The sequence below is a fragment of the Phocoena sinus genome, chromosome 10 (assembly GCF_008692025.1).
Source record: "Phocoena sinus isolate mPhoSin1 chromosome 10, mPhoSin1.pri, whole genome shotgun sequence".
In the NCBI taxonomy this organism is placed as follows: Eukaryota; Metazoa; Chordata; class Mammalia; order Artiodactyla; family Phocoenidae; genus Phocoena; species Phocoena sinus.
Genome location: NC_045772.1, coordinates 59,708,499 through 59,727,164, shown reverse-complemented (window position 1 = coordinate 59,727,164; position 18,666 = coordinate 59,708,499). Strand labels below are relative to the sequence as shown.

General features: G+C 41.4%; 1 protein-coding gene across 3 annotated transcripts in view; it reads right to left on the bottom strand.

Moving 5' to 3' along the window:
- The window catches only part of SARNP (SAP domain containing ribonucleoprotein), a 53,648-nt gene that overhangs the window by 9,910 nt on the left and 25,072 nt on the right, over window positions 1-18,666 (bottom strand). For all 3 annotated transcript variants that reach the window (XR_004351760.1, XM_032645559.1, XM_032645557.1), the window contains exon 9: window positions 17,410-17,478. Coding sequence is in view for 2 of the 3 variants with exons in the window: in XM_032645559.1 (XP_032501450.1) it covers window positions 17,410-17,478 (69 nt within the window). In the remaining variant the exon portion in view is untranslated. The remainder of the gene's footprint in view (window positions 1-17,409; window positions 17,479-18,666) is intronic.

The window sequence follows — 18,666 nt, the reverse complement described above, 5'->3', positions numbered from 1 at the left end:
CTGGCAAGTGGTTTTGAAAATATTTCTATTAGAAAGGAGAGGCCAGAAGTATTGAGGTGAGAGAGAAACATGAGATCAAGAGACAGAGATCAGGGAATTTCCTGGTGGTCTAGTGGTTAGGACTTGGGACTTTCACTGCCAAGGCCTGTGGTTCAATCCCTGTTAGGGAGCTGGGGGGGAGAGAGAGAGAGAGAGAGATGGAGAGAGAGGGAGAGAGAGAGAGAGAGAGAGAGAGAGAGATGGAGAGAGAGAGATGGAGAGAGAGAGATGGAGAGAGAGGGGGAGAGAGAGAGAGAGAGAGAGAGATGGAGAGAGAGAGATGGAGAGAGAGAGAGGGAGAGAGAGAGAGATGGAGAGAGAGAGAGATGGAGAGAGAGAGATGGAGAGAGAGAGATGGAGAGAGAGAGATGGAGAGAGAGAGAGAGATGGAGAGAGAGAGATGGAGAGAGAGAGATGGAGAGAGAGAGAGAAATGGAGAGAGAGAGAGAGATGGAGAGAGAGAGAGAGAGAGAGATGGAGAGAGAGAGATGGAGAGAGAGAGAGAGAGAGGAGAGAGAGAGAGGGAGAGAGAGAGAGATGGAGATCAAACACCCAGATCCAGAGGTAGAAACTTAGAAGACAAGATGACATAAAGTTAGTCACAAGGTTGGTGCTGGTCCTTTAAGAACTTATTCCTCTCTAAATACAATGGAATTAATTTTTTTTAAAAAACAAAAAAACCCAAAACAACCTCAGTGCCCCAAGAAGGAAAAGGAGAGGGAATGGAAGTACAAAGTTATAGCTCAAAATTTTATATTAAGGAAGGGCTCTTGTCAGTGGTTTCCATGGCATATACACTGTAGCCAGGAATTAAGTCCCAAGTGGAAGATCAGCTGCAACAAGTGGCAGCGTGAATATCACACAGATGCTTTCTAAAGTGATTGCCTCTTTTTATAGCAAAGAGCACCATAGATAAAATCTCTACCCAGGGACTTCCTTGGTGGTCCAGTGGGTAAGGCTCCATGCTCCCAATGCAGGGGGCCCGGGTTCGATCCCTGGTCAGGGAACTAGATCCCGCATGCCACAACTAAGGATCCCGTGTGCCGCAACTAAGACCCAGTACAGCCTAAACAAATAAATAAATAATTTTATAAAATAAATGAAATAAAATCTCTACCCAAAATGGAGTTCCAGCTTTACCTTCCAAACCCAACTTGTGTCTTCAAGATTCAAATTCAGGTGAACATTTTTCAAAACTTACTAATTTTATCCTGAATACAATAAAGAATACTGCTTCGAGCTTAGTGTGCTAGGGTTATTTGCTCTGCCAAAAGGAGTCTACTTTGATTTAATTAGCACCCCATGGGCTGTGCTAAAGCACTCACTTTTTTTTTTTTAAATAAATAAATTTATTTATTTTCAGCTGCGTTGGGTCTTTGTTGCTGTGTGCGGGCTTTCTCTAGTTGTGGCGAGCGGGGGCTACTCTTCATTGTGGTGTGCGGGCTTCTCATGTGATGGCTTCTCTTGTTGCGGAGCATGGGCTCTAGGCGCGCGGGCTTCAGTAGTTATGGCTCATGGGCACTCTTAGAGCACAGGCTCAGTAGTTGTGGCACACAAGCTTAGTTGCTCTGCAGTATGTGGGATCTTCCCAGACCAGGGCTCGAACCCGTGCCCCCTGCATTGGCAGGCGGATGCTTAACCACTGTGCCACCAGGGAAGTCCTATTTATTTGTTTTTATTTTTGGCTGTGTTGGGTCATTGTTGCTGTGTGCGGGCTTTCTCCAGTTGTGGTGCGCGGGCTTCTCATTGCAGTGGCTTCTTTTGTTGCAGAGCATAGGCTGTAGGCTTGCAGGCTTCAGTAGTTGTGGTGCGTGGGCTCAGTAGTTGTGGCTTGCAGGCTCTTGAGCACAGGCTCAGTAGTTGTGGTGCACGGGCGTAGTTGCTCCGGGGCATGTGGGATCTTACCGGGCCAGGGCTCCAACCCGTGTCCCTTGCACTGGCAGGCAGATTCTTAACTACTGTGCCACCAGGGAAGCCCAAGTATTCACCTTTTTCAATCTTATTACCAGTGCCACTCTGGATCACAGAGATAAACTAGGAGAAACAAAACAGTGACCCAAATGTAACCAGGCTTATGTAGGGAATTTGAACTCAGTAAATCCCAAAACACAAAGCAAGAGTATTTACTGAATTCAAATAAAAGATATCCTCACTGTTCTTATAGGAGACCAAAAGAATTAACCAAGCCAGGTATTTTTTCTGGTCAGTACAACGAGCTCACCCACATCATTCCTTCTTACACTATGTATGAGAAGCAGAAATTCCAATCTAAACAATTCAGTCAGAGATATCCTTACAAGTAGAAAGGGACATTTCAGGGAAGCTTAGGTACTGCTGAGTTGGAGTTGGCCCTTCTCCTATAGCTGTTTTAATGACTGAGCTATTGCCCACATCCAACACTGTTCAATGTGTAAGAGTCTCATATATATTCCCAACAGGACCTAAACCACGCCACTTTATTTATCCTACTTTAACAGTTATTTTCTCAGAAGTCTTTTCCCTGGAGTGATGGAAGAGAGGCTGATAGTGAACTACGGATGATCAGTTTGCAAAAAAAAAAAAAAAACCCAAATAATTGCCTCCTTTTGTAATTGAATTACCATACTAAGATGTTAATAGTTCTCAGGCCAATTTGATTTTCCAAGGGAATGTAAGGTAAGAGTGAGGCAAAAAGGAAGACAGGGAGCCTTCTGGTGACTTTCCTGACTTTCACTGCCACGTGACTGATGGCAGGATGAAAAGCAGTGCCTGGGGGCTTTCAGGCAATGGTAGATTAATAATGACATGGCCTTGACTTCCCAGAGGTAAAGGTTATGAAACACTCCAGGGTGAGTGGGCTTCTAATTTCATACTCTCAGGGTGAATGACAGCAACTGATGGTTTTTCTCTCAGAAACACTTTAATGCTTAAACACACAGCTGTCACCTCCCTGCCCCAGTTTCTGAAATTCATTTGAACATGTTTATTCCTCAGCATTATGCCAGCCAGACCACAGAACACGAGGTGGTCCTAAAGACCAATGCACAGAGCCTAAGCAGGACTAAAGGTGAAGGATTGGACTAGCAGAGGGTCTAGTCCATCATCTTAGCACACACAGAGTAAAGAGATACTCTAATACCGCCACACATATACACATAACACACCTCCGAGTACAACAATCTTACCTACTCTCAACAATCCTTTTAACTGTTGAGATCAGATTCAACCTTCTAGAGCCAGAAGGATGCCAGGAACTGTAAAGCAACACCAGAATTAGAGACTACCAGGAACTGTATCTCCTCCTATCTTTACAGTATTTGAAGCCCCAGTACACAGTCAGCTCAAAACCAAACACTCTTCTGAGTCACTAGCTCCCATCACTTCTTCTCTCTTGTCCAAATCAAGCTTCTTCCCCAACCCCCACTCTTGTCCAACCCCGGAGGAGGTCGTCTCGGTCTTGCTCTAGCTGACTGTAGGACAAAGCAAGGAAGGTGGAGGAAATGAAGGCTTCACACTTGAGACCCCTGGAAACCAAGTTTCTATTAAAAAGTCCCCACCTCCCTCCCTTAAACATCAGGAAGCTGCTGCTTTTAAGGATAAGCGATGCAGAGCTTGGCAGAAATGTCAAGTCAATAGAGGGAAGCTAAAACCTTCTGAGGGGAGGTGAATTCTGTCTTAGCCAAAATATACAGAGAATGAAGGACAACAGTTACCTGAGCATTCAGAAATTTACAATGAGTGCTAGGAAAGCAGATTCTTTTCGCCTGACATTTTAAAATGCAGATTTCTGGCTTCGCCCCAACCTAATAAATCTGAATCTCAAAAGCAAGAGCCTAGAGAACTGTAAGGGACCCCTGGTAACCCTTATGTGCAGCAACAGTTGAGAATAATTGCAAATAGCTTCGAGACAGTTTAGACCAAAAAACCAAAACAAACAAACCCCCACCCCACCCCCACAACAAAAAAACTCTCACAAAAATCCAATAGGCTGCTACTCCACTCCAACTTTCCCCCCAAAGCACTAGGGGCCTTCCAAAAAAGCTTATGCTTCCTACAAACAGGTTATCTCAGCTGCAGGAATGTGAAGGGGAAAAGAAAGCTATTAAGGAATCACAGCTGGCTCTAAGGCACACCTGGTCTTGCTGCCTTCCTAGAATTCAAATAGAGGAACAGAAACTCTTTCACCAGGGGAGTTCAATACAGGAAGAACATGCCCAAGCAAGATCCGGGAACACCTCAGATACGTGGGGAAAAGAGAGAGGCAACCAGGTTCAAGCACACAAAGGTATTTTTTTTCTCTGTTGAACTGATATAGAGAAAGAGGGAGAGTATCAATAAAGTGGAGAACAGACAGAGGAACAGACGGCTTTTGTCTTAAGGCTCATGTGTTTTACTTGTACATATAGAGCACTAAACAGGTCCATCATATAAAACCTCTCATCTCATGAGTCTGCTCGTTCATTTCCAGTTGCTCTTCCTCCTGAAACATTTCATACCCAAGATGAGCATGACAGTGAAAATTCTGAAACTGCCCCCCTCTACTCTACCTAAATAAACTCTTCACCCAATAAATACTTTCTAACATCCAGACACCAAGCATTTCAAATATAATCTCCTTCTCAATAAGATATCTTCATTGCTAGGGATTTAAAGATTCAATATGTGATATAAAATCCAAATGTGGAGCCCTCTGAAAATACATTTCTATATCCGTCCTAACAATCTGCTCTGGGGATGAGAAGGTAAAAATGGATTAAGATACTATCTTTAAAAATATGAGAAAAGAATAGCAAAGGAAAAGGAAGGGAGGAAAGGAGTTAACGTTTTCTAGATCTTAACAAGGGGCCTCAGACTTTATTAAAAACAGGGATTTTGCTAGTTTGCAAAAATCACTACCAAGTATCTTCCTATAAAACATCTCATGATCTGATGCCCTGTCTCATTCCCATTTGCAACTTCAAAATCTATAGGATTTTATTTGACCTGTTTCAGCTTTCAGGCGTAAAAAGCAACTTTACTATTTTATTGAGTACATAAGAGGGTGAACTATCATGTTATTATTAAACCTTACTTGAACCAAACCCATATGTATTCTTTAAAATGTTACCTCTCCTTATCAGTGTCAGCCTAACAAACAGTATTACTCAAGTATTAGTCTCTCAAGTATTAAAATACATCTTAAACATTCCTATACTGCTACTGCTCACATCATGAGGAACGTTTGAACACCTAAATTTCATACCCCCCAAAAAATTAATAACAAACACAAACCAAAAAAACAACAAAAGAACACCCCACACTTTTTCCTCCCATACAGATTTGAAGGATGGACAGACTTGGATTCAGAGGGTTAGCTCACATTTCACTACAGCTAGGGAGAGTATGCGGAGTGATCAGACAGATATTGCTCTGTTTAGAGAGCCAGCTAGCTACCTGTCACCTCAAAATTAGACATACAACTAGATATACAATCAGATATGATTTACAGGTGGGTTTTAAAAACCTTACATGCTAAGAGTCTAAGAGTGGCACTTTTTTAAAAACTGGCACTCAGGGACTATCCTGGCAGTCCAGTGGTTAAGCCTCCATGCTTCCAATGCAGGGGGCACAGGTTCAATCCCCGGTTGGGGAACTAAGATCCCACATGCCGTGCAGCACAGCCAAAAATTTTTTTTAAAAAAATAAAAACTGGCACTCAGAGAATGACCCCACCCGAAGAACTTGGCTGGCAAAAACAGCTGAAGGTATTTAAAAGTAAAACAGACTTAACAGAATGCAGTATTCCCCTCCTTTTCCAGGGTATGTTTACTCTTGGGGCAAAGACTAAGGGGGACCACAGAGAGGCATAAAACTTGTTTTTTATCGAAGTCATCAATTCTGACACGTTATAAGAAGGAATGCAAAGACATTAGTGGGGGCGGGGTATCAAGCAGAGGAAACAGAAAAGAGAGTAAGTTTTTTTTCTTACTACAAACTTTTGTGCCTCTAGTTCTTTAGGTTCAAACTCAATGAATGAAATCAGAGAGAGAAAAATAAAATGAAGTGGTACAAGATCCTAGTGGTCTCAACCACGTACCTTAGGGAAGTATAAACCCTCCATCACAAACTTCTCAAAAATCCAATTTACAGTGAACAGGGCAAAACACCAGCCACAAATGCTGATATAGCACCAAAAATTTTATCTTACTTCCCCCAATTTTTAAAGTTTTTCCTCTGAAGTGGTTAATTTATATTCCTAACATTTCTTGTCCAACTTTTTTCTCAACCATGGCCAGGTAAAAAGTATGTGTTTCAGGTTTAGGGTATAGAGGGAGGGTAGAAGTTGAGCAAAGAAAAACCTGATTCCTATTTCTCTAGTTAAAATTAGAATCCATTTTCAACAGCCCTGGGCAGGAGAGAAAAATTCCATTCTGCCTCTTTGCTCTTCCAAATTCCTATAGCCAAGTGGTTCAACAGCATTTGAATGGCACACATAATGACATCATTGATTGGAATCATAATAGAAGGGAGTGAGAAGAGCGGGTGGGGGAGGGGGGAGTGGGAAGGGAGGGAGGTAAAGATGTATTTGTGTTACAGACAAAAGACAAGTTCTGTTCCTCAGCAGGGACAAATGAAGAACCAGATGAAGGGATAAACTGAGGTCAGAGAGCTTTCCCTATTGTTTCCTCTTTAAACAGCTCCTTCACCACTCCCTCAAGGTTTGTTCCAATGGATGGGTACAGAAACAGCAGTGTATGTGTTTTTATCTTAGAGGAGGATGTAGAAGAAAAAAAAAGCCTAATATTTATTTTCAAATTATTATGAATTAAGAAGGGGATTTAAAGGACTGGTTAGACCTTAGTTGGGTCCTAAAATGCTCTCAGAAATGCTGAGGACTATGTGGAGTTGGGTCTTGGCTTTTCTGAAATTCATCTTCTCTAATAGCCACTCTCAACTGCCATCTCTATGTACTATATAACCTGTTCTTATCGTCTTTTCTTGTTGGTTAATGTAAGTTAAAATAATACAATTTTTCAAGTGGAAGAAGAATTTTTTGGGAAAATGACAATCTAGGATGAAGGAGGAGGGGAGGGAAATTTCCCCCCAAAGCCCTTTATCAATGAAATACGATGACTGAGAGGATCTACACTGAAGTTTTTTCCATCTGCAATCCTACTACCTGCATTTTTCTTGGTCTCATGGGGCACCATGAGAAAAGGAAATAGAGAATTAAGTGTTGCCCTTGGCCTAAGTACCGCTGCTTGAATATATGTGGTTGGAAAGAACCCAAACCTACTCAGCATGCTACTTTTCCTGGGATCTAAATCTCCTACCTCTTTAAAAAATATTCTACCAAACTCCTCACCATAGCTTATGGTTCCTCAGGTCCTTACAGTTCCACGTTGACAATGTCCTATGCACAGTCCCACAGTTCTTCCTTTGGAACAGGTTCGTATATACATGCCTAAACTAGTTAACAAGTCCCAATTATAGACCCTCTGAGAAGGCTGGTGACCAAATTTTTTTTTGTGGCCATGCCACGCAGCTTGCAGGATCTTAGTTCCCTGACCAGAGACTGAACCCGGGCCCCCCGGCAGTGGAAGCTCAGAGTCCTAATGACTAGGCCACTAGGGAATTCCCTCAACTTCTAAATCTATACTGTGGGGGCTTCCCTGGAGGCGCAGTGGTTAAGAATCTGCCTGCCAGTGCAGGGGACACGGGTTCGAGCCCTGGTCCGGGAAGATCCCACATGCCATGGAGCAACTAGGCCCGTGCGCCACAACTGCTGAGCCTGCGCTCTAGAGCACGCGAGCCACAACTACTGAGCCTGCACACTGCAACTACTGAAGCCCGCACGCCTAGAGCCCATGCTCCACAACAAAAGAAGCCACCGCAATGAGAAGCCCGCGCAACACAACAGAGTAGCCCCCGCTCAAAGCCCGCACGCAGCAACAAAGACCCAACACAACCAAAAATGAATTAAATAAATAATTTTAAAAACAGAAAGTAAATCTATAGTGTGAACTTCCTTCTTTCCATATCCCACTGACTAACCTCTGTACCAAAACCCACTGCTGAAGGGAAGAAACATTCTTCATTTATTTCAGATGGTGGAAGGGAATCTGGATAGAAACAAATAGGCCTTCCAGAAGAGAGTGAATGGAGACAAGCCATAATGAAATTTGTGTGCTACAACAGGGGTCCCCAATCCCTGGACCACGGACCAGTACCGGTCCACGGCCTGTCAGGAACTGGGCCGCACAGCAGGAGGTGAGCGGCGGGCTAGCGAGCAAAGCTTTATCTGCCGCTCCCCATCACTCCCATCACCCCCTGAACCACCCCCACCCTCCCCCCACCCACACCCCCCTCGGCCGTGGAAAAATTGTCTTCCACGAAACCGGTCCCTGGTGCCAAAAAGGTTGGGGACCCGTTATGACAGAAGACACTTGTGCCCTCCTGTGCTTCGAACTGACTCTTTGTCCCAGTTTCCTCTTTGATATCTCAACACATTTCAGCGACAAGCTCCTCAAAAGCAATAGGTCCAATGTCTCTCTCACTCTGAAGTGGTCCATCCCCAACAAATGGTGAGCAAAAATATACAATTATATGAAAGGTTCATGAAACTAATCACTGCAGCCACCCAAGACTCTTTTAGTTACCAGCCTCAGCAATAAGAAGATAGTCAGTGGAGGAATATTTAATTCGTTTTTATCAATATATTCTAACACTGTGTATCACAGAACATTCATCAGGGAAGAAAACTGGCAAAAAGCACGAACATGGAAAACGTAGCCTTTAGGGTTTACAGGCCCCTTAAGATAACTCATTAGGACAGTTACCTATATGAAGAACTACAAGTATGGAAAACTCAGTAATATCCTAGTAGAGAAGTAAGGAAGATGTACTAATGTCAACATTTACTACTACTAATCAAGAATCAAGAAGCAGTAACACATGCCCCTCACATTCTCGGGAAGGGAGAAAAGTATAAACCACACTCCAGTTTTCTGCTTAGTGCCTGGGCCTGGTGTTTTCGTTTGTGTTTCTTTGTAATACTTAGCTAGCTGGATTTCCTGTAACTTCCTCAAGTATCAAGTTTCACTTTCCCAAATGTGTCAATGTTTGAAAATAAACAAATGAAAAAAACAATCCATGCAAATTAGCTACATCAGTTAACAATACATCTCTAAGCCCAGACCTAATTTCTACCAAAACTAATGTCCTATGACCATCATATATTAACTGAGCTGGCTTCCCATCTATTTCCCTTACCCATTCCTTTTAGAGATGAATTTCTTATGTGCCAGGCCAAGTCCTTCACCAAGAGGACTGACCCAAACGCTACTTCTCTTGGGAGGCATGGAAAACTGACAGAGAAAAAAAAACAACCAGTTAAGCACAAGACTGAAAACTTAGCTGGTGATCAATCAGAACCAACCAGGCAGAGGTTATTTATCTGGGTTTTGTTTTGTTTGAGGGGCTGGGAGGTTTCTCAGCCCACTGTCACTATGAAGCTTATAGGAGAAAAGGCATGCCATTCTATCCTCAAATAGTCGAAAGAGTTGGAGGGGACAATTTACAGTCTCTTGTGTAAAAAATGTCCATAAATGCCAGTGCCATTCTTTGCCCTGTCACTTCCCATTATCCTAAACCAACAGGATTCTATTTACTGAGACTTGAGCTGGAAACATGAACAGACAGGTCTTTTTCTTGGGCAGGGGGAGAGAGGGAAGATGGTTGAGGGGGGGCACATTTCTTGAAGTTTCTGTGTACTGCCTAATGTGTACAGTATACTAGTGGAGCTGAAAAGTGAAATATATAAGCAGTCACGCAAAAGTTAGCCAAGGAAGAATAGCAGAAATTCGATACCCTCAAATTTATAATATGCTGAAGCCATATATCTAAAATATGAAGAGGAGATGGTCAGATTGTGACAGTTAAAAAAAAAAATCTGGGGGCTTCCCTGGTGGCGCAGTGGTTGAGAATCTGCCTGCTAATGCAGGGGACACAGGTTCGAGCTCTGGTCTGGGAAGATACCACATGCCGCGGAGCAACTAGCCCCGTGAGCCACAACTACTGAGCCTGCGCGTCTGGAGCCTGTGCTCCGCAACAAGAGAGGCCACGACAGAGAGAGGCCTGTGCACAGAGATGAAGAGTGGCCCCCTCCCGCCGCAACTAGAGAAAGCCCTCACACAGAAACGAAGGCCCAACACAGCCAAAAATAAATAAATAAATAAATAAAAATTAAAAAAAAAAATCTGTCACAAACACTACGGCTCACTCCTCTCACACATTCTCTCTCTTTATCATATCCACTGGTATGCAGCGGATTCTACTGAGGAGAAACCATGATGCAATGAGGGCCTTAAGCTGGATCAAGCAAACACAAACTCCATGCAATGAGGTGACAGAGAGTGGGTCTCTCTCATTGCCCCTTTTAGGATACTAGGATGAAGAAGAGGTTTCTTCATATCACCTGTTAACCTCCACTATTTGCACCATATCTAACCGAATAAAATCTGTGCCTGGACAACTGTAAAACTTAAAGACAGATGACCAAATTACACAGGAGGAGGCTATACTGGAACCCAGGACCCCAGGATGAGGTGGACATAATTGTGCTGCTCTGGCTGTTCCATAAATACAAATTTAATCATATCACTAACCTCTGGTCAAGCCAATACTAGGTTGCAAATCATCTCTGGTGATACAGAACTGTTAAACACAGGACTCCGAACAAAGCAACTCTTACTGACAACGCAGCCAGTTGCAATTTCATGATTTGGGTCTAGAACACTACGTTCTAGAAAAAAAGTTACTTGAAAAAAAGAACAGTTCCTCTGCTTATCTCTTATTCCCTTTCCTCCAATTTCTCTCCTCCTACAAATTCACTCTGAAACTGCTTATATTCTACAAGTACTAAAAAACTCTGGGCTATGGAAACAGTGATCCAAACAGGTGGTCTGATAAGATTTCTATTCTACTTCCAAGTATGAAAGCTGTGTGGGAGATATAAGCTGGACTTGAGTTGTCCAATACACACGTGGCTACTTAAATTTAAAATAATTAAAAATTCAGTTCCTAGTCACACTAGCTATTGTGTGACTATACTGATCATTAGCCGCATGTGACTACTGATCACATTTCAGGTGATCAATAACCACGTGGCTAATGACTAGTGTATAGGTATACCTTGTTTCATTGTGCTTCGACTTGTACTTCACAGATATTGTACTTTTCACAAACTGAAGGTCTGCAGCAACCCTATGTTGAGCAAGTCTACTGGAGCCATTTTTCCAACAGCATTTGCTCACTTCATGTCTGTGTCACATTTTCATAATTCTTGCAACATTTCAAACTTTTTCATCGTTATTATATGTGTTATGATGATCTGTGATCAGTGATCTTTGATGTTACTACTATAATTGTTTGGGGGCACCACAAACCATGCCCATAAAAGACAGAGAACTTAATCAATAAATATGTGTGCTCTGACTGCTCCACCAACCGGCCGTTCCCATCTCTCTCCCTCTTCTCAGGCCTCCCTATTTCCTGAGACACAACAATACGGAAATGAGGCCAATTAATAACCCTACAATGGGTTATTTAACTGTTAAAGTGAAAGGAAGAGTTGTACATCTCTCACTTTAAATCAAAAGCTAGAAAGGCATGTCAAAAGCTGAGAGAGGCCAAAAGCTAGGCCTCTTGTACCAAACAGTTAGCCAAGATGTGAATGCAAAGAAAAAGTCCTTAAAGGAAATTAAAAGTGCTACTGCAAGGAACTTTAGAAAGAGAAGAGAAACAGTCTTATTGCTAATGTGAAAAAAAGTTTAAGTGGTCTGGATAGAAGATCAAACCAGCCATAACATTCCCTTAAATCAAAGCCTAATCCAGAGGAAAGTGCTAACTCTCTTCAATTCTATGAAGGCTGCTGAGAGAGGTGAGAAAGCTGCGAAAGTCTGAAGCTAGCAGAGCTTGGTTCCTGAGGTTTAAGGAAAGAAGCCACTTCCATAACATAAAAGTGTAAGGTGAAGCAGCAAGTGCTGATGTAGAAGCTGCAGCAAGTTGTCCAGATCTAGTTAAGATAATTAATGAAGGTGGCTACACCAAACAACAGATTTTCAATATAGATGAAACAGCCTTACATTGGAAGAAGGTGCCATCTAGGACTTTCACAGCTAGAGAGGAGAGGTTAATGCCTGGCTTCAAAGGACAGGCTGACTCCCTTGTTAGGGGCTAATGCAGCTGGTGACTTTAAGTTGGAGCTAATGCTCATTTACCATTCCGAAAATCCTAGGGCTCTGCCTGTGTTCTATAAATGGAACAACAAAGCCTGGATGACAGAGCGTCTGCTTACAACATGGTTTACTGAATATTTTAAGCCTACTGTTGAGACACATTGCTCAGAAAAAAAGATTCCTTTCAAAGTATTACTACTCACTGACAATGCACCTGGTCACCACCCAAGAGCTCTGACGGAGATGTACAGTGAGATTAATGTTTCCACTCCTTCTAACACAACATCCCTTCTGCAGCCTACGGATCAAGGAGTAATTTCAACTTTCAAATCTTACTATTTAAGAAATACTTTTCATAAGGCCACACGTAGTGATTCCTTTGATGGATCTGGGCAAAGCAAATTGAAAACCTTCTGGAAAGGATTCACCATTCTGGATGCCATTAAGAACATCTGTGATTCATGGAGAGAGGTAAAAAAAAAATCAACATTAACAGGAGTTTGGAAAGAGTTGATTCCAACCCTCATGGATGACTTTGAGGGGTTCAAGACTTCAGTAGAGGAAGTAACTGCAGATGTGGTGCAAACAGCCAAAGAACTAGAATTAGAAGTGGAGCCTGAAGATGGGACTGAATTGCTACGATTCATGGTAAAACTTGAACGGATGAGGAGTTGCTTACAGATGAGCAAAGACAGTGATTTCCTGAGATGGAATATACTCCTGGAGAAGATGCTGTGAATATTGCTGAAATGACAACAAAGAATTTAGAATGTTACATAAACTTAATTGATAAAGCAGCAGCCAGGTTTGAAAGGATTGACTCCAATTCTGAAAGAACTTACTGTAGGTAAGATGATATCAAACAGCATTGCATGTTACAGAGAAATAACTTGTGAAAGGAAGAGTCAGTCAATCAATGTGGCAAACTTCATTGTTTTTTGGGGTTTTTTTGCGGTACACGGGCCTCTCACTGTTGTGGCCTCTCCCATTGCGGAGCACAGGCTCCAGACGCACAGGCTCAGCGGCCATGGCTCACGGGCCTAGCCACTCTGCGGCATGTGGGATCTTCCTGGACCAGGGCACGAACCTGTGTCCCCTGCATCGGCAGGCGGACTCTCAGCCACTGCACCACCAGGGAAGCCCCATTGTTGTTTTATTTTAAGAAATTGCCTAGGAAACACATTTGTCTAGAACTCCACACAGCATATGATTTATATTTACTACATATATATTAAACTACATATAATATTTCCTTCATTTTGTACAACTCCTGGACAAAGATGATTTATTTTATATAGTTCTAAATTAATTTTATAATGTAATTTATATATCTGTCCGATCCTTAATTCTACTTCAAGTGATTTTGTAATGCAAAGTAATTTGGAGAATCTATTAATTATGTGAAAGTAACATTCAGGAACAAGGAATAGATATAATATTTCTATACACTGCATTTTGTACTAAATTTAGGAAGGAACTGAAACATCTTTTTTCGTATATAAAGCTGAATTTTTAAAAATAAATAATAAGCATAAATTATCTTACAACACAATTATTTCAGCTGCATCTTAGTCACTCCTTGGCAGTCTGAGGTTCAGAATGCCACTTGGTTGCATTGGTTGTTTGAGGACATTAAAAGCAAGAATTTTTTAAATAAAAAATGCAATTTTGGCAAAAAGAAAAAGGAAGAAAAGAAAAGAAACTGTCACAGCCACCCCAACCTTCAGCAACCACCATCCTGATCAGTCAGCAGCCGTCAACATAGAGGCAAGACCCTCCACTGGCAAAATGATCACAACTTGCTGAAGGCTCAGATGATGGTTAGCACTTTTATTTTAGCAATAAAGTAGTTTTCAATTTAGGTATGTACACTGCTTATTTGTGACTCACTTAACTGCAATATTCACTGTATTGTGGTGGTCTGCAACTGAATCCACAATATTTCTGAGATATGCCTATATTAGATAACAGATTATTTAATAGAACAATATTTTGTAGAATATTTCTATCATCACAGAAGGTTCTACTGAACAGTGGTAGTCTAGATAGCAAAATAGCAGGGACATTTTAATGGTTTGTGAGGCAACTTAGAACAAACCATTGAAATTAGGATAATTCTGAAAATCAGGATTTATGATCAATGTAAATGGAACCTATACTCAAAAAGGACATCTCAGACAGTCATAAGCCTCCAAGCGAAGTGGTCCTTGGAAGAAATCATGTATACTCTAGTATAGTGCTACTTAAAATGTGGTCTGCCTCCTAGTGCTTGATCCCTAAACCGTTTATCAGTCTAGAAATAAGTCCAGAAATTGAGAGTGTTTAGAAACTTCCAAGTAATTTAACATTTCTTTGACATTTTTATTTTATTTCGCAAAAGTACCTCTCGACAATGAATTGGAAAATTTTAAAAACTAGTCTTTCGTCACAGAATTCGCAAAGCACTACTCTAGAACATATGTGTCACAATGAATGTTATTAGAGAACAGAGCTCATACAGTTAGAGTTCTGCCAATTACCATTATCTCATTTTAACCCTTTAGAATTTAAAATGGGAACTGTAATCCTATCAATGATCAACTGAAACACAGAAGTTAATTGACTCAAAGTGATAAAACCAGAACTGAAAACCAAGGAAGGAAACTAAAATTTATTGAGGATCTGGACGTCCCTGGTGGCGCAGTGGTTAAGAATCCTCCTGCCAATGCAGGGGACACAGGTTTGATCCCTGGTCCGGGAAGATCCCACATGCTGCGGAGCAACTAAGCCCGTGCACCACAACTACTGAGCCTGAACTCTAGAGCCTGAGAGCCACAACTACTGAGCCCTGGTGCCACAACTGCTAAGCCCGTGTACCTAGAGCCCGAGCTCCGCAACAAGAGAAGGCACCACAATGAGAAGCCCATGCACCACAATGAGAAGCCCACGCACCACAATGAGAAGCCCACGCACCGCAACAAAAAGTAGTCCCTGCTCCCTACAACTAGAGAAAGCCTGCGCGCAGCAACAAAGACCCAACGCAGCCAAAAAAAAAAAAGTAAATAAAAATTTTAAAGCATTAAAAAATACATTAAAAATACATAAAAACAAAAATAAAATTTATAGAGGGTCAAAGTGTCACTATGTTAGGGAACTACAAATACACATTTATTCTACACAAACATGATGTTAGGTGTTACTCCCAGTTTTATAGATGAGGATCAAAGAAGTTTAGTAATTTGCTCAAAATCAATAAATGTATCCCTTCATGTTTTACTCAGCCTCCTGTGGAGGCTGAAAACAGGTCAAATATAGAGAAAGATTCCAGGGAAGGGAAGGGAAAAGACTGATATCCTTGTATAACTCAGGTGGGCAGCACAGAGTGACAGACAATTCCTCTTAGGAATGTGTCCCTATGAGCTAAGTTGTAAGAGATATCGTGTTCGATTTTGTTAAGTTTGATAGAACACACAATGTATGGCTGTTGGCATAACTGATGCCATCTTGTGTCCATTCAGTTCTTCCTGTCCTTCCACTGACTCTACCTAGGGCTGTACTGTGTAGTACAACTCTTCTCTGTCATCAAGGGCTCTGTAGTTAATAGATATTGTTTAATGATCATTAGGTCTGGGTGGTCTCTATACTCTGTTAGTCTCTAAACAACAATGACGACCTTCACTGATATATTCATGGTGCCCACAAGACTAGTTACCCATTCATAAATCTTGACTTGGGAATGCACTTCCTGTTTCCAAGCATGTACCCCCAAACCCTGGGTTAACTATAAGTATAAAATTGGCCCAATGGCCCCTCAGCAGTGTGGAGTGCAGCTGTGAATGCTTCCAGATTGTCGTCTACCTCATCCTACCCTGTAAGTAAGTTACCCTATAATAAACTACTCCATTGATTATATATATGGAGCTGCCTGCCTCATTTTTCAGTATCAAGATACCTTCTCAGTTCAGTGGGTACCTTTTGTTCCCTCCGTCCTCCAACACACAAACTCATACAATTCCCTAAAGGAGTGAAGTTATTGATGAGATTCTCAGATACCTAGGCCTCATATACAAAACAAGGAGATAGATGATAAGAAGGGCCACGGATCCAAGGCACCTTTTCCCCTCACCATCTTGCAAAACACAAATGACTTCTGGCTTATAATAATGCTTCCCTATTAAGCTGCTTGTGGTTTAAGAATCATATATTCTGCCTACCTCTCAACTCCTTTACTTTATTCCACATAAACCACCAAATACTCCTACTGAATACCGATGGTCTCAGCATCAAGTTGGGCAAAAAGACATGATGTTATATTTCTGGTAAACACAAAAAATGTAACCCAAAGGGAAGGAAGATGAAGCACAGTTGTGTACAAGGTTATGAGTCTCACAGGGACACAACTAATGTTTATTTTTATATACTCAATTTTTCTTTTCTGAGCAAAAATATAACTACCGTCAGGTAAGTTTCTTCTAATGGATTTCTAGAGAGCTAAATGCTTCCATATTTAGTGGGAAATAATTTTTTTTTTCCTAATGATGGTTTTTCTGGTTTGAAATAGTCTTCCTTTAATCCTGCCACCACTTCAACAACCAAGAAACGTGCTCTCATTCTCACAGAACAAAGATTAAGAGACTACCGGCTCTAGGCAAACAGGAAAGTCCTTAGCATTTTCTCCAATGTGCATAGCAAAACTCCAAACATAACAATGCCCTGTAGAATTGATCACTCCCCACAGCATGGTGTCAACAAAGTCATCTTGCTTACACTAAACAGTATCAGTTAGCAGAGGGGCAGAAAGAATGAAACAATTTTCTCAGTTTTGTTCCAAAGAACCTCCAAATTTTACTTTTAGGTACCTTTGACCTAAAGACAAGACTGTCTTCCCCTGATTATTTAATTTCCATTATGCCTATATCAGAAGTTAAAGCAGATGTAACGTCACTGAACTCAATAAAGAGAAATATAAACCTTGTTCTAACAGCCAGCATGGCAGCTATGCAAACAATCTGTAGAAAAAAACAATTAACTTTGTTAAACAATAGCCATAATGTAATCAATAGTCAGTGAGAGGAGGTGATACTCAAAGGACTGCATTAAATGAAGTGCTGAGTAGCCAGTTCTATTCTTAGGACAGTCATTTCCAAACTATGTAGCCCCAAGCTGCTCTAATGTTGCAAAAATAGTACCTTACCTTTCTGGAGATTGAAGAGACATTCAAACCAAATCTTTGAGCTCTTTCCTTTAACTTATCCAGGTTAACCTACAAAAAACATAGGAAAAAAAAATATTAAAAAAAAAAATCAGGGACTTCCCTGGTGGCAAAGTAGCTAAGAATCTGCCTGCCAATGCAGGGGACACAGGTTTGAGCCCTGGTCCGGGAAGATCCCACATGCGGAGCAACTACGCCTGTGCCCCACAACTACTGAGCCTACGCTCTAGAGCCTGCGAGCCACAACTACTGAGCCCACGCGCCACAACTACTGAAGCCTGCACGCCTAGAGCCCGTGCTCCACAAGAGAAGCCACCACAATGAAAAGCCCAGGTGCCGCAACGAAGAGTAGCCCCTGCTCACCGCAACTAGAGAAAGCCTGCATGCAGCAATGAAGACCCAATGCAGCCAAAAATAAATAAATTTTAAAAAAGAAAAAAATCAAAACAGAAAACACAGAAGGCACAAACTATGGTCCAAAGCTAAGAATTCAAATAAGCCTATACAACATCAAAGATACCCTATGTGCCAAATTTGGAAACTAAGCAGCACTCATCCATACCACTAATTATTAAAAGTTCTCTCCTGGAATGCAGTGAAGATTCAGCCCTGCCTCTTTCATTCATCAAAGGTGGCAAAAGCCTAGGGAGGGTTTAAGATCAAAGTAGGCCAAACACTGCTTGAAAAAGCAAACAAATGTCTAAATCATCACCTCCAAACAAGTCCATCATTCACAGTCCAAAATTGTTAATTCCTATACATAGCCTTTACAAGTAGTTCTTAACCCTATGCCCTAGCAAAGAGAAACTATCACTGCAGCTCTCCGTTCTTCAGAACACAAATCTACTACCAGTACCCAATTCAATTTTCTTCCTTCCTTTTTCTTGGAAGCCTTGATATAGAAGACTTATCATAAGGATATTTGGGACATTATCATTACTACTACTACTGCTACTAACTTCTACTACTACTACTAAAACATTTCACCTTCACTTATATTATTAAACTGTAATTCCAACAGCAGGATTTCATAAAGCTAAACATATTTCACAGCATTTGCTTGCATTTTCTAAACATGCTGACAAGTCATAATGGTCCAGAAAGCGTACTATCCTAGTCTTTATTCTCTGGTATTTGACAGGTAGTGTTGAAAATTATCAGTATCTACAAAATAGAACTCATAAGTTGCTTCCACAGATTCTCTTGTGGTAATTAAGAGTCTGACATTATCCAAAGCCA